The sequence below is a fragment of the Molothrus ater genome, chromosome 5 (genome assembly GCF_012460135.2).
Source record: "Molothrus ater isolate BHLD 08-10-18 breed brown headed cowbird chromosome 5, BPBGC_Mater_1.1, whole genome shotgun sequence".
Taxonomy (NCBI): domain Eukaryota; kingdom Metazoa; phylum Chordata; class Aves; order Passeriformes; family Icteridae; genus Molothrus; species Molothrus ater.
The window spans coordinates 1,851,794-1,867,276 of NC_050482.2; the positions used below are offsets into that span (position 1 = coordinate 1,851,794).

At 49.2% G+C, this 15,483-nt stretch overlaps 1 protein-coding gene across 1 annotated transcript in view; it reads right to left on the minus strand.

Annotated features, from left to right (window-relative positions):
* The window catches only part of LOC118698215 (collagen alpha-1(VII) chain-like), a 106,147-nt gene that overhangs the window by 39,941 nt on the left and 50,723 nt on the right, over nucleotides 1-15,483 (minus strand). The window contains exons 41-52 of the mRNA XM_054514911.1: nucleotides 15,183-15,245; nucleotides 14,828-14,887; nucleotides 13,722-13,757; nucleotides 11,865-11,927; nucleotides 9,095-9,139; nucleotides 8,605-8,676; nucleotides 7,561-7,614; nucleotides 6,087-6,125; nucleotides 5,882-5,917; nucleotides 3,541-3,666; nucleotides 1,840-1,956; nucleotides 39-152 (exon numbers count right to left, since the gene is read on the minus strand). Coding sequence (XP_054370886.1) covers nucleotides 39-152; nucleotides 1,840-1,956; nucleotides 3,541-3,666; nucleotides 5,882-5,917; nucleotides 6,087-6,125; nucleotides 7,561-7,614; nucleotides 8,605-8,676; nucleotides 9,095-9,139; nucleotides 11,865-11,927; nucleotides 13,722-13,757; nucleotides 14,828-14,887; nucleotides 15,183-15,245 — 825 coding nt within the window. The remainder of the gene's footprint in view (nucleotides 1-38; nucleotides 153-1,839; nucleotides 1,957-3,540; nucleotides 3,667-5,881; nucleotides 5,918-6,086; nucleotides 6,126-7,560; nucleotides 7,615-8,604; nucleotides 8,677-9,094; nucleotides 9,140-11,864; nucleotides 11,928-13,721; nucleotides 13,758-14,827; nucleotides 14,888-15,182; nucleotides 15,246-15,483) is intronic.

Genomic DNA, 15,483 nt, shown 5'->3' on the forward strand with positions numbered 1-15,483 from the left:
TGCATCCCAGTCCCTCTGAAATCCTTGGAAAATCGTACCTGGCTGGTGTCCTGCTGGGCTTGTCCTTCCAGCCTCTCCTCCAAGGGCTGCAGGAGATCCAGGGAATGGTTTTCCTGCAGATCTCCTGGATGTGGTGGGGGCACAGCCAAGCTCTGCAGAGAGGGATGGATAAACACCCACAAAATTCCATTAATTACTGGAAAAACTGGAAAAAATGGACAGCAGGGCCCTTTCCCAGGCCCTGACGCTGATCCATGCAGAAATCCTTTCTCTAATTTCATTTTCCATTGCAATAAAACAGGGGCAAAACTCAGAATTGCAGTGATCTGCCCAGTCAGGCTCTGGGAATTTTAACTCCTTTGCACCCATCCAATCAGTGCCAATGGAAAAGGCAGGATTCCCTGAGGGAATTCCTTCCCCGAGGGACTGAGGGGTGCTCTGATGGTCCCAAATCCTTTTTTTTCTGGTTTGGGTTGGGCTCCCCAAGCTCAACAGAGGCAGTTTTGTGGTCTCTGTATCCCAAATCCCAACTTTTGCTGGCTCCAGGGTTGTGTCTCTTGGAGCAAACCACCCCTCTCAAGCTCCTAAAATGTCCTGAGCCAGCTTGGAAAAACCTGGGAAGAACCTGAGGACATGGGAGGAGCCTGGGGCTGAGGCGGAATGTCCTGTCCCACCTTGTCCAGGTCTCTGAGGAATTGGATCATCCTGATCCAGCCACAGAGGGAGATAAAACCCCAGGAGATGCCTCCCACAGGAAGCCCAGCATGGAGAGAAGCCTTAAAATTGTGGATAAATTCCTGATTCCCACAAATAGGAGCTGTTAATTGGGATGGCTGGAATTTGTCTGGTTACTCCAAATGAGGGCTCTGGAGTCACAGAATCATGGAATGTCCTGAGTGGGAAGTGTCCCACAGGGATCACCCAGTCCCAGAGCATCCCAACAATCCCACCCTGTCCCTGGGAGTGTTCTCCAAACGCTCCTGGAGCTCTGGCAGTCCCAGCAGGGACAATCCCAATCCATCCTGACAACGGGATTGGATCCATCCCTGCCAGGGCAGGAGACACTCCAGAGAATCCCAGGATGGAAAAGAATTCCAGGACCATGGAGTCTGAGCTGTGACTGAGCCCTCCTTGTCCCCAACCCAGAGCTCTGAGTGCCACTTCCAGGAATTCCTTGGACACCTCCAGGGATGGTGACTCCAAACCTCCCTGGGCAGTGCCAAGGCCTGAGCCCCTTTCCATGGAAAAATTCCTGCTGATTCCCCCCTGAGGCTGCCCTGGCCCAGCCTGAGGCCGTTCCCTCTGCTCCTGTCCCTGTTCCCTGGAGCACAGCCCGACCCCCCCGGCTGTGCCCTCCTGGCAGGGACTTGTGCAGAGCCACCAGGGCCCCCTGAGCCTCCTTTGCTCCAGGCTCAGCCCCTGCCCAGCTCCCTCAGCCCCTCCTGGTTCTCCAGACCCTTCCCAGCTCCCTCAGCCCCTCCTGGTTCTCCAGACCCTTCCCAGCTCCCTCAGCCCCTCCTGGTTCTCTCCAGCCCCTTCCCAGCTCCCTCAGCCCCTCCTGGCTCTCCAGACCCTTCCCAGCTCCCTCAGCCCCTCCTGGTTCTCCAGACCCTTCCCAGCTCCCTCAGCCCCTCCTGGTTCTCCAGACCCTTCCCAGCTCCCTCAGCCCCTCCTGGTTCTCCAGACCCTTCCCAGCTCCCTCAGCCCCTCCTGGTTCTCCAGACCCTTCCCAGCTCTGTTCCCTTCCCTGAATGCTCTCCATGTCCTTCCTGATTGGAAGAGCCCCAAACTGGACACAGTAAAACCCCCAATTTCATCTTTCCTGCTGTTTATTTTCACCTCAGGGATTCCTCCAGACAGCATCACCTCTGGAGTCTCCAGCTCCAGGCTCTGTCCTTCTCCTGCCACCTCGGTCCAGGCCGGGACACGGTGGGAAGTGTGGGACACCAGCGGATCCTGCCACACCAAATCAAAACAAGGGATTGGTGTGACAGTGACAGGCCTGGATCCTGCCACACCAAAGCAAAACAAGGGATTGGTGTGACAGTGACAGCCCCGGATCCTGCCACACCAAAACAAGGGATTGGTGTGAGAGTGACAGCCCCGGATCCTGCCACACCAAAACAAAACAAGGGATTGGTGTGACAGTGGCAGGCCTGGATCCTGCCACACCAAAACAAAACAAGGGATTGGTGTGACAGTGACAGCCCCGGATCCTGCCACACCAAAACAAAACAAGGGATTGGTGTGACAGTGGCAGGCCTGGATCCTGCCACACCAAAACAAAACAAGGGATTGGTGTGACAGTGGCAGGCCTGGATCCTGCCACACCAAAACAAACAAGGGATTGGTGTGACAGTGACAGGCCTGGATCCTGCCACACCAAAACAAAACAAGGGATTGGTGTGACAGTGGCAGGCCTGGATCCTGCTACACCAAAAGAAGGGATTGGTGTGACAGTGACAGCCCCGGATCCTGCCACACCAAAACAAAACAAGGGATTGGTGTGACAGTGGCAGCCCCGGATCCTGCCACACCAAAACAAAACAAGGGATTGGTGTGACAGTGACAGGCCTGGATCCTGCCACACCAAAACAAAACAAGGGATTGGTGTGACAGTGACAGGCCTGGATCCTGCCACACCAAAACAAGGGATTGGTGTGACAGTGACAGGCCTGGATCCTGCCACACCAAAACAAACAAGGGATTGGTGTGACAGTGACAGGCCTGGATCCTGCCACACCAAAACAAGGGATTGGTGTGACAGTGGCAGCCCCGGATCCTGCCACACCAAAACAAAACAAGGGATTGGTGTGACAGTGACAGCCCCGAGCTCCCAGGAACCACACCCGTGAGGAGCTGGGTCCTGGTGGCTTCATCCCAACCTTTCCCAGCTTCCAGCACGCTCTGTCCCACTTGGTGACATTTCTGAGCCAGGATGGGGTGAGTGGGCAGCAATTCCTTGCTGGCCACATCCAAACTTCCCTTCCAAGGAATCTTCCTCCCTCCCTGGGATCCTTTTTACTGTTAAGACCCCACTCATGACCCCTTGTGGTGCCTCCAGCCCCACACCCACCACTCCAAAACCTCCCAGAGGGCACAAGGACACTTTGGTGGCCTTGGGAATGGCTCCTATGGACAACAAATGATTGAATGGGAATGATTGAATTTCCTACAAGGCATTGGGAATGATTCCTTCATTCCCATTAAAAAATGAATGTTTTGTACCCCTTTATCCCAAAGATTCCCAGATCCTGGTGCCAGCCACAGCCTCTCCCAAGCCACCATGAACTGCTTGAGGACAGAGGTGATCCTGATGGCTTTGGTGGCTTTGGGAATGGCTCCTATGGACAACAATGACTGATTCCTTCATTCCCATGTTTTGTATCCCTTCATCCCAAAGATCCCAGATCCTGGTGCCAGCCACAGCCTCTCCCAAGCCACCATGACGACAGAGGTGACCCCGATGGCTTTGGGGGCTCGTTCCCACCTCCCTCACTCCCTGGAGGGCTGCCATCCCTGGCAGCTGAGGTGACTCACGGTGACAGGCACGGCTGCCTGGTTTTCCATGGGAATTTTGCTTGTCCTGGAGCCGCCCCGGTGCCACAGGAGCCCGTCCAGCCCATCCCGCAGGATCGCCTCGGAGAGCTCCCTCAGCAGCGCCAGCTGGGGTTGCGGTGTGATTTCAGGGTTTGCCTCAGAACCTCGGGCCCCTCCCCTGATAATTCCCTGCCAGCTGTGTCAGTCATCCCTCCTTTCCCCTCCCAGCACTGTCTGTCAATCCTGGCATTCCAGAAGGGATTGGCAGATTCAAAGGATGCCCTCTACTCCTGGGGGGCATTGGGCCATCCAGGTGTACTTTGTTCCTTGTACCTGGCTGGTGGCTCCCTACCCCTTCCCTGCCCCTCTCCCCGGGGTTAAAAGGAACAGCAACCACATGGTTCAGGGAGTTCTGTTGGAGCTGTGGGCCAGAATAAACCTCTGGATTGAAACCCTCCATCAGAACTGACTCCTTTCCTTCACCATCACCTTGATCACCTAAATCCTGGAATTCCAGAAGGGCAGATTCAAAGGATGCCCTCTACTCCTGGGGGGCATTGGGCCACTTAGGTGTCCTTTGTCCCTCGTACCTGGCTGGTGGCTCCCTACCCCTTCCCTGCCCCTCTCCCCGGGGTTAAAAGGAACAGCAACCACACAGTTTGGGAGTTCTGTTGGAGCTGTTGCTGGATTCAGAGGCCTGAGGGCCAGAATAAAGCTCTGGATCCAAACCCTCCATCAGAACTGACTCCTTTCCTTCACCATCGCCTCAAAGCTTCTCCAGCAGAGGGAAACCTGAGGAGCAGCCCCTGTTATGGGGGGAAGCTCCATCCCAGCACCACCAGAGCTCCTGCAGGCCTGGACTTGCCTCCAAGTGCCCAGCTGCAGCACCCAGCCAGGCAAAATGTCTGTGGGTGAAACACCACACACCAGCCAGCCAAAAGTGTCTGTGGGGTGAAACACCACACACCCAGGCAGCCAAAAGTGTCTGTGGGGTGAAACACCACACACCCAGCCAGCCAAAAGTGTCTGTAGGGTGAAACACCACACAACCAGGCAGCCAAAAGTGTCTGTGGGGTGAAACACCACACACCCAGGCAGGCAAAAGTGTCTGTGGGGTGAAACACCACACACCCAGCCAGGCAAAAGTGTCTCTGGGGTGAAACACCACACACCCAGCCAGGCAAAAGTGTCTGTGGGGTGAAACACCACACACCCAGCCAGGCAAAAGTGTCTCTGGGGTGAAACACCACACACCCAGCCAGGCAAAAGTGTCTGTGGGGTGAAACACCACACACCCAGCCAGGCAAAAGTGTCTCTGGGGTGAAACACCACACACCCAGCCAGGCAAAAGTGTCTGTGGGGTGAAACACCACACACCCAGCCAGGCAAAAGTGTCTCTGGGGTGAAACACCACACACCCAGCCAGGCAAAAGTGTCTGTGGGGTGAAACACCACACACCCAGCCAGGCAAAAGTGTCTGTGGGGTGAAACACCACACACCCAGCCGGCCAAAAGTGTCCCTGGGGTGAAACACCACGGCTGCCACTTTTTGGTTCAGCACCAAAGGCCAGACGAGCTCAGGCACATCCCATCTGGCTATATTAGTATTATTCCAATAAGCTGGAACCAGTGCACACCAGTGAGGCAGCCCAGTGCCACCCTCCTGTCCCCAGCATGTGACAAACCAAGGGCAGCCACCCCAAAACAAGGAGTGATGGATTCCCAGGGGCTCACAGGGACAGCCCTGGTTTAAATACCTGGTTTGGGATCAAGGAGATGATCCATGGACCTTTTGTGGGGTCTGTCCCCATCCTAAATAAAAACCCCACATTTGTGGCCTTTCAGGACTTAAAGAGGAGGGAGAGTGGGAAAAATTCCCTTTTCCCATGGGAATATGGGGATATGGCAAGAGGGCAGGGTTTTAAATGCAATGAGGATTTAGGTTGGATATTGAGAAGGTATTTTTCATTGGGAGGGTGGGGAGGAGCTGGAATGGAATTCCCAGAGAAGCTGTGACTGCTCCATCCCTTGGAAGTGTCCAAGGTCAGGCTGGATGGGGTTTGGAACAACCCGGGATAGTGGAAGGTGTTGGGGTTGGAATTAGAGGGGCTTTAAGGTCCACGTGTTGCTGTCACAGGGGCCTCAAAGCCACCACCCACCCCATAAAATGGCAGCAAAAAATCTGTCCCAGAAATACCTAAATTCAACCTGGAAAAGGAAATGGAATGAACCTTCCTGGGATTGCTGGGGGAGCAAATGCCACCTCCAGGATTCCAGAGGGAAGCGATGGAAAAGCCAAATTACAGTCCCTGGTCAGGAGGAAGGACAAAGGATCTCCTACCTTGATCCCGTACGCTTCAAAAAGCCTCTCCAGGTCCTGCAAGGGGAGAGAAAAGTCCCAGCTTCGCCCCCTCTATGCTCTCCAGGAGGTTTCTCCTGGAGGTGGCTGATGGCCAAGGGGACACATATTGGGTCCCTCTGCCATCCCAACCCAGAGGGGGAGGCGATTCCAACATTTATGTGGTCTTTAACTTTGATTTATTTACCTTCATTTCCACTCCTCTTCCTGGTGGGCCAGGTTCTCCCTTGGAATAAACGAGATCAGCTCATTAATTCCATCATTTCCATGAGGAGCAAAAGAGCAAGGGGGGTAATCCCATATCTGACCCTTTGTCTGCCACCAGCCCACTCCTCCATAATCCTGGATAAAACCATTTAAGGGGTTTGAGTCCCTCCCTGCTCCCTCCCTCCTCCACTGGACACAGGCACAGACAGAATTTTTGGGAAAGCCTGGCCCATGAGCAGCATCCACGTGAGGTTTGGGCCAGAGCTTTGCTCCATCCCTTTCTCCACCTCTTGGCCATGGGGGAAAGGAAAGATTGTTGAGGTCCCTCCCTGCCACCAGCCCACTCCATAATCCTGGATAAATCCCATTTGGGGGTTTGAATCCCTCCCTGCTCCCTCCCTCCTCCACTGGACACGGGCACAGCTGTATTTTGTAGGGACAGCCTGGCCCATGATCAGCATCCAGGTGAGGTTTGGGCCAGAGCTTTGCTCCATCCCCTTCTCCACTTGGCCACAAACGTGTGGGAAATGAAAGATTGTTGAGGTCCCTCGGTGCCACCAGTGCCACCAGTGCAGAGGACACCAAGGAGGACGATGGCCAAGGTGTCCCCGTAGCTGGTGGTCCCTTCTGGAGCTGGCCATGGTGCTGCTGGCCCCACACGTGGCTGGGTCCCGCACCTCCAGCAGGATGGGCTCCCACAGAACGTCACGGCGATGGAATTCCATCTCCAGCCCAGAGATCTTGGATCGTGCAGGGATAAAATCATGGATGAGCTGCAGGAGCTTGGGAAGGTCCAGCCTGGAGGCTCCTGGGGTGAGGAACATGGGCTGAGGTGGGGCTGAGCTGCCTCTCTGAGGGGCTTCATTTCACTGAAATCCGAGTTCTGCACTGACAGATTCCGGTGGAATGAAGGGCACCAGGAAGGCCCCGAGGGCATCTCCAGCCAAGGTGTGCCAGGGAGAACTTGGGATGCCTCTTCCCTGGATAAGTCTTTGCTTTTCCAAAGGTCTGGATCTAGTGGCAATCAGGAAATCTCCCTGTCCCCGCTGGTACCGCTTCCTGCAGCATTTTCCTCTCCATTAACCAAGGAGCTGCTCCCACCTCTAAAGATCTTGGATGTGTGGGATCCGAAGCCATTCCTCCTTCCAACCCTTTCCATGGGTTGGGGTCCTCCTTCTTCAGCTTGCAGGAGGAGGGAAGGAAGGAATAATCTGTGAACATTCCAGAAATGTATCCTGTTTGGCTCCTGAAGAACATTCTTCTTCCCAAAGAAGCTCTGTGGAGATGTGGGACCACGGCCCCGGACCCACCACGAGTTCCTGAGCCCATCCCAGGAGCTCTGCTTTGAAATCCCATACTTTTGGGGAGTCAGAGGAGACCTCAGATGGGTTTTCCTCCCCTCTGACCTGCCCGAGGTGGTGGCACCACCACAGAAACGTGGACTCAGGACCTACCTTTGGGCCTGGGGGGCCTCTTTCACCTCTCGGGCCATCCTTCCCAGGATCTCCCTGAAAACCAGCAGGAATGTGTTAGTTCCCCTCCAAAATTCCCATTTCCCGGGTGCTGATCCCAAATTAACACCACCTTTTCCAGAGGGACCGACCAACCCCTTCTCATGTCTCCCTAATTCCTGTTTTTAGGTTAAATTAGGAGCAAGTCTGCTCTCCACTCAAAGCTTGACCTCCAGAAGGGCTCATGTTCCTGGCAGTTCTCCTGCTTTTCCTGGCTTTTCCTTTGCTATCCCACCTGGAATAATGGAATTACCTCTCGTGCAACCCAAATTTTGCTTTTATTTCCCTGCCACCACATCTGAGCTGAGGAAGCAACACCATTTCTTTGGGAAAGCCTGGGGTTGGATCTGTTTTGGATTCATGGGGATATTTCCTGCAGCTTTTCTCCCAATCCCACTTTTCCTGTGACTCAGGACACGAGTCTTGCAGGCAAATCAGGAATGGCTGCAAAGGATCCATCCACAAACACTCTTTGGACCTCTGGGAATGAGTTTTTCCTCCCAGCACAGCAAAATTTCTTGGGACTTGCTGCTGTGGCTGCTCTACCTCGTGTCCTTCCCTGTCCCCACAAAATAAACAGCAGGAATAGATAAAATTCAAAAGAAATAAAATAATTAAAAAAAAAATTAAATATTATAAGTTAAATAATTTGATAGAATAAATTGAATAAAGTAAATTAAATAATTAAATTAAAAATTTAAACTCTCAGTTCTTGCTGAAATGGCCACAGGGAAAATGATGGGAGAAGGGGAGGAGCTGCTTTGATATTTTTGGGAATCTCCTGAATAGGATTTAGGTAAAGTCATAAGAAACTTGGTAATATTTTCCCTGATTTTTTTTTTTTCCACAGGGATGAAAAAAGGATGGAGCAAATCCATCTCTGCTGGATCTATCCACATTGGATCCATCCAACCCCAATCCAAAGAAATAAATAAAAGCTCTCCCAAAATCCACCCTCTCCCAGCTGCTCCTTCAGGGATTCCTTACATCCTTTCCAGGTTCTCCTGGATCTCCTTTCAGTCCTTGTTCTCCAGCTCGTCCTGGGAGTCCAGGAGGACCCTGCAAGAAGAGATTGAGAGAACAAAAAAATCCCAAACAGAGCCCGAGCAGCAGCTCAGAAAAGGAAAATAACAAGGAAAATATAGGTATTTTTCCCCCAGGAAAGGAATATTTGGAAGTGGATATTTCCAAGTGAGGGCTCCCATTGGGATGGAGAAAGGGAACAGAGCACCCCCACCACTCTCCAGGGCAGGAAAATAATATAATATAAAAAGTATAATATAATTAAAAATATAATATAATATAATAATATAATAATATAAAAATATAAAATATAAACATATAAAATATAATATAATAAATATAATATAATAAAAATAATATAATATAATATAATATAATATAATATGATATGATATAATATAATATAATATAATATAAATATAAATATAATATAATATAATATAGGAATTATTACCCTGATTCCTCTCACTCCTGGCTCTCCAGGAACTCCAGCTTCTCCCTAAAAGAGAGGAGCAGCTTTCCAAATGTTTTCCCATCAAGTGACAGGGATTTTATTGCACTTAAACCTGGAAGAAATGGTTTAAAGGGAGAGAACCAAGTCTATCAAACATTCCAGGGGCTCCAATGGAGGTTAAATCTTTTTAGCCCTGCTTAGTGCTTGGAAAACTGGGATAGAGGCAGGTTTTGGGCTGTCTGGGATGTCTTAAATTAGGGATGGTGCTTTACAGCATTCCCATGAATGAGGAAAAAGGGCCACAAGGTGTGGGGTGACCAGAATATTTAAATTTAGGGTAGGATGAGGTGATTTCCACCAAATCCCACTGGTCTGAGCTCCAGGAGTGTCTGGATAATGATCTCAGGGATGGGGTGGGATTGTTGGAGTGTCCTGTGCAGGGCCAGGGGTTGGACTGGATGATCCTGGTGGGTCCCTTCCAACTTGGGAGATTTTGGGATTCCATTCATGGCACTCTGTTTTCAGCATCTCCCAGGAAAAAAAAAAAAAACCCCAAAAAAAAGCAGTTTACTTCTTTTTTTGGCTTTTCCATTCCAGCCTTTTGGAATGTGAAATCCGAGATAAAAGAAAGGTCAAGAGGATTCTCCACAGCCTCGTTTAAGGACAAATAAAGAGGAAATGAAACAAGCAGGGATCAACTTCAGGACAAATCCAAGGGTTTCATTTTCCGGCTGCTGTTTTCCTGGCACCTTAGGAAGGGTGGGATTACTGTGGTCGCAGAGGAGCCTTTCCTCCCCACAATGCAAAAGTGCTGGGTTTTCCCGAGTTTTTTGTCGGAATTCAGGACCTCCTCTGGCTGTCTTGGATGGCTCCAGCCCCTGCCAGGGGGCTCAGAGACCTTGGCACAGAGCCCAAGACACCTGGGACTTTGGTTACAACCCATGGAAAAAATTGCCAACCTTAGATGAGGATCTGCAAGCCATGAAAGTCTAAGCAGAATAATAATTAGTTTGTCACGGGGTGGAAAAATAGATTTTTGGGGTTTTTAGCATGGGGGTTCAGGGGGCAAGATGGAGGAATCTGAGCGTGTCCAGCCTTTCTCCTTCTTCTTCTTGGCCTCCATCTCCTGCTGTGATGGCGGCACTTTTGGATTGGTTTAGGGTAGAAGCTCACTGTCTAACACAGGTGATAGGTATTGGGAAGTTATGGTAAATAATGCACACGGAGTTTTTAGTATAAAAGATAACACTGCCCCAGGGGCAGGCAGTGTGCCACTGACCAACCTGCTGGACAGAGCTCAGCAGGCCAGAGAAAGAATTTTATAGATAAGAAACAATGAACAACCTTGAGAAATGAAGAGCCCTGACTCCTTCTTCAACAGCCAGGCTGAGAAAAGAGACTTTCTAACGTGTCTCAGGGTTACTCTGACCAGCAGAAGTCCCGAGAGATTTTTACCATCATTTCCTACTCAAATTCAGAGCTCTTGTTCTGGAATCATGGCTCCAAAGTCAGGGCTGTTGGAATGCAGCTGCTTCCTTTTTTTCCAAGGTTTCCCTGGGTGATCCTATTCCACTTGTACAGGGATCAACCCAACCCTTGGAGCTGCAGAAAGCTCTTCACTGACTGTGGTCAGGAGAGGTCTTCCAGGAGCAAAATTGGGAATTCATGGGAGGCTGGGAGGAGACAGAGGCAGGACAGGTGACCCAAACTGACCACAGAAATATTCCAAACTGACCACGGGGATATTCCAGATCATGTGACATCAAGCTCAATGTATAAAAATCCACTTTTCCAGAAGCCAGTCAGGATGTTTTTGTGAGGGCCCACCTTGTTTTTTGTGAGGGGCCATCTTCTTTGGTGAGGGGTCACCTTGTTTTTGTAAGGGCCCATCTTGATTTTGTGAGGGCCCATCTTGATTTTGAGAGAGCCGACCTTGTTTTTCTGAGGGGCCACCTTGTTTATGTGAGGGCTCACCTTGTTTTTTGTAAGGGGCCATCTTCTTTTGTGAGGGGTCACCTTGTTTTTGTGAGGGCCCACCTTGATTTTGTGAGGGGCCCATCTTGATTTTGTGAGAGTCCATGTTCTTTTGTGAGGGCTGACCTTGTTTTTGTGAGGGCCCACCTTGGTTTTGGGAGGGCCCACCTCATTTGCTCCCAAGAGGGAACTCATAATAGGGTTTTTATTCCATTTCCAGGGACGAACCCAGCCCCTTAGAGCTCAGGGAAGCTCTTCACTGGGATCAGGAGAAATTTCTAGAAGTTTGTTCTGATGTTTTTGTGAGGGCCCACCTTGTTTGGCCATAAAAGGGAATTATTTGGGCAGTTCTGTGGGGAGCTGGGAGCTGGGCTCCATGATTTTGATGGATCCTTTCCAAGTTGAGATCATCTGAGGCTCAGAACCAGAAGTGACCCCTCAGGGCTGCTGTGGCTGCACTTGAGCTAAATCCACATCAAGCAGATGTGACTCAGTGACAGAAATCCTCATCAAAGAATCCCAGCATGGTTTGGGTTGGAAGGGACCTTAAATTCCACCCAGTGCCACCCCTGCCATGGCAGGGACACCTCCCACTGTTCCAGGCTGCTCCAAGCCCTGTCCAACCTTTCCTTGGACACTTCCAGGGATGCAGGGGCAGCCCCAGCTGCTCTGGGCACCGATGTTGAATAACAGGGAATAAAAGTTGTCCCTTGTTTGTCACTTCAGAGCTGGGATTGTCGGTTGGTCCCGAGGGATCAGCAGCTCCACCATCCCCCTGGATCCTGCTTTTACTCACATCTTTTCCTCTCAGCCCGGCCTCTCCTGGCTTTCCAGGGAATCCTGGTTCACCTCTCTCCCCCTGAAGGAAACAAGACTTGTCACATTGCTGTCCTGCATCCCACAGCCCTCAGACACTGAGGGACAGATTCCAGCAGCACATCCATGGTCACGGAGTTGCTTCCACAATCCTGGATGGAGTTTGAGTTCAGAGCATTTACCCTGTGCTAGGAAGAGCTGGGATTGTAGGATTTTTAGTATTAATATTTATTTTATTTTGATTTATTTAATAATATAAGCTTATAGCACTTCAGTTTATTTAGTTAAAGTACTATTATTTTTATAGGATTTTTACTGTTAATAATTATTTTATTTTGATTTATTTAATAATATATGGTTATAGCATTTCAGTTTATTTAATTGTAGCATTATTATTTTTGTAGGATTTTTACTGTTAATAATTATTTTATTTTGATTTATTTAATAATATATGGTTATAGCATTTCAGTTTATTTAATTGTAGCATTATTATTTTTGTAGGATTTTTACTGTTAATAATTATTTTATTTTGATTTATTTAATAATATATGGTTATAGCATTTCAGTTTATTTAATTGTAGCATTATTATTTTTGTAGGATTTTTACTGTTAATAATTATTTTATTTTGATTTATTTAATAATATATGGTTATAGCATTTCAGTTTATTTAATTGTAGCATTATTATTTTTGTAGGATTTTTACTGTTAATAATTATTTTATTTTGATTTATTTAATAATATATGGTTATAGCATTTCAGTTTATTTAATTGTAGCATTATTATTTTTGTAGGATTTTTACTGTTAATAATTATTTTATTTTGATTTATTTAATAATATATGGTCATAGCATTTCAGTTTATTTAATTGTAGCATTATTATTTTTATAGGATTATCAAGCTGGAAAGCATCCAGCTCTAACCTCATCTATCCAGACTCCACAGTCATCCCTGGAATTCACTCAGGACAGAATCTGTTGAGGTTCTCCACCTCCAGGAGCAGCTCAGATTAGCAGAGAGTCAAGATGGATCCAGTTTAGGACACAGGATCAGTTCCCATGCCATGTTTTGATTTTTATTCCCATTTCAATCAGCTGAGCTCTCATGGATGGGAGAGCTCTCATGGGTGCTCATCTGCTCTGTTTGATGTTTGTCCCGCAAGGTTGTGGATTTGATCCCATTTCCTTAAGAGCTGGATTGGATGATCCTTGTGGGTCCCTCCCAACTCAGAATATTCCACGAAATCTGGGAAATTTGTGACACCACCTCTCCAGGCCTTCTCCGAATGCAAACACCTTTCCTTGCCTCCACTTTGCCACCTCATTAACACATCTCATTAACGCCTCCTGGCTTGGCTGCATCCCATTTTGTGAAGTCCCATTTTTCCATGCCCTGGAAGCTAATCTGGTCTAAATATTCCATTCACTGATCTGTGGAACAATTCCCAAACCCAAACCCTCCTCCAGCCAAGTCTGGGGAGATCCCTGCTTGAGGAATGCCCACAGTGAGACACTCACTGAACAAATTCCACAGGTGGGAACTTTTCCAGAAATTTCTTGACTGGTTTTCAACTTTTCCTGGGAAAAATCCTGCAGGTGAGGATTAGCAGGAGTTTTTTAAGGCCTGATCAGAGATGGTGGAAGGAAAACCTCTGAGAACACTTGGTTCCACCCCCATCCATGGACAGGGACACATTCCATTATCCCAGGGTGCTCCAAACCCCAGTGTCCAACCTGGCCTTGGACATTCCAGGGATCCAGGGGCAGCCCCAGCTGCTCTGGGAATTCTGTGCCAGGGCCTCCCCACCCTGACAGGGAACAAAGCTTTCCATGGACTCACCTTCTGCCCTGGCTTCCCAGACAATCCCACATTTCCCTGCAGAAACACAGAAGGAATGACACAGGTGAGATAATTCCAGGTAAAATCAGAGAAGGGGAGAACAGAGAATGTCCCATGAGAGACTGTGGGACACTGTGCCCAGTGCACTCTATCCAGAGGTGTCTCCCGTCTCCCCCACTTTGAAACTATCAGTATTTTGAGCTTCCCACCTCTCTTCCAAAGATACTCATCCATAATATTGGGATGTAGCCATGATATTTTCTGAAAAATCCTTTCCTTAGGATGTTTTCTCCTGAGAAGCTGAGAGGCCTCAGGAACAAAATGTAACCAATGGTTATCTGCTGCTGTGGAATGCAACAGGTGCATCTGGGATTGGGCTCATGGGGTTGTTTCTAATTAATGGCCAATCACAGTCCAGCTGGCTCAGACTCTCTGGTCAGTCACAAGATTTTATTATCATTCCATTCCTTTCAAGCCTTCTGATGAAATCCTTTCTTCTGTTCTTTTAGTATCATTTTAATATAATATCTATCATAAAATAATAAATCAGCCTTCTGAAACATGGAGTCAAGATTCCCATCTCTTCTCTCGCCCTGGCACCCCTGTGAACACCACCACATTGGGATTTGCCAATTTTTGCTGGATTAAAATGAAGGGGACTGTGATGTCCCTGGAGAAGGGAACAGCAAGGATCAACCCAACCCTTCCTGGACATCCCTGGAGTCATCGCGGGAGCCACCAAGACCTTCCTAGACACAAAAGTCAGGAAGATGCAGATCAAGGTGACTTTCAGGAGGGGAAATAATTGGAAATGGGACTTCCCTGGATTCTGTCCACAGAGCCACCAGCTGAGTGTTGACCATCCGTGTTTTCCTCCAGTCATGAGGAATTCTCCACATTTTGGGGGATCCCATCTTTGCACCTGACCCCATCACCCCAGGCCTCCACAGGGTCCCCCAGCCTGGTTCCTTGTCACCTCCCCAGTGTTTGTCTCCTCAGGGCCAACAAATCCATGGAGGCGGCGGAGAGATTTTGTCCCCAAACCTCCTGGTTTGTCCCCTGGGCCCTTCTTGCCATTCCACACCCACCCCACTGTCCCCACTCACCCTGTCACCAATGTCTCCCTTCAGCCCAGGCTGGCCAGGAATTCCAAATCCTGGACTTCCCTGAAAAAACAAAGGGATTCACGGTCTTGCCAAGGCAGCTTTTCCAAGCTCAGGAGAAACCTCCCCAGCTCAGAAAAAGGCAGAGCAGATCCAAGATATTTCCATCCCCATGGATAATCAAGGAGCTGAGCATTTACTCCCTCCCTGATTTCCTTTCCAGGAGCTTTGGATTTCTACACATGGAAATCTTCGCCTGGATTCCTGGATGGATGGAATTCCATCTCCCTCAGAGTTTCGTTGGTGGCCACAAACAAAATAAATCCTTTTATCCCTGAAGGAAGTGCGAGGTCATCACCTTCTCCCCCTTTTCTCCTGGCATTCCTTTGTCTCCTCGTGGTCCAGCTGGTCCGGGATCTCCCTGGGAATAAAAGGCACACCTGGCACCAGGAATATCCTGCAGGAAGCCAAGCCCTGCTCCCATGACTCCTTAGGGCTGCATTCTGCACTTTTAATGCACCCTGGAAAAAATTCCTTTGCCAAATCCACCCATCCATCCATCCTGGATTTATAAGGAATTTTTTCCATTTTTTCCAACCTGCCTTCTGCCATCCAAAATTCATCACAGTTGTTGCCACGCTACATAGCGCCATAAATGC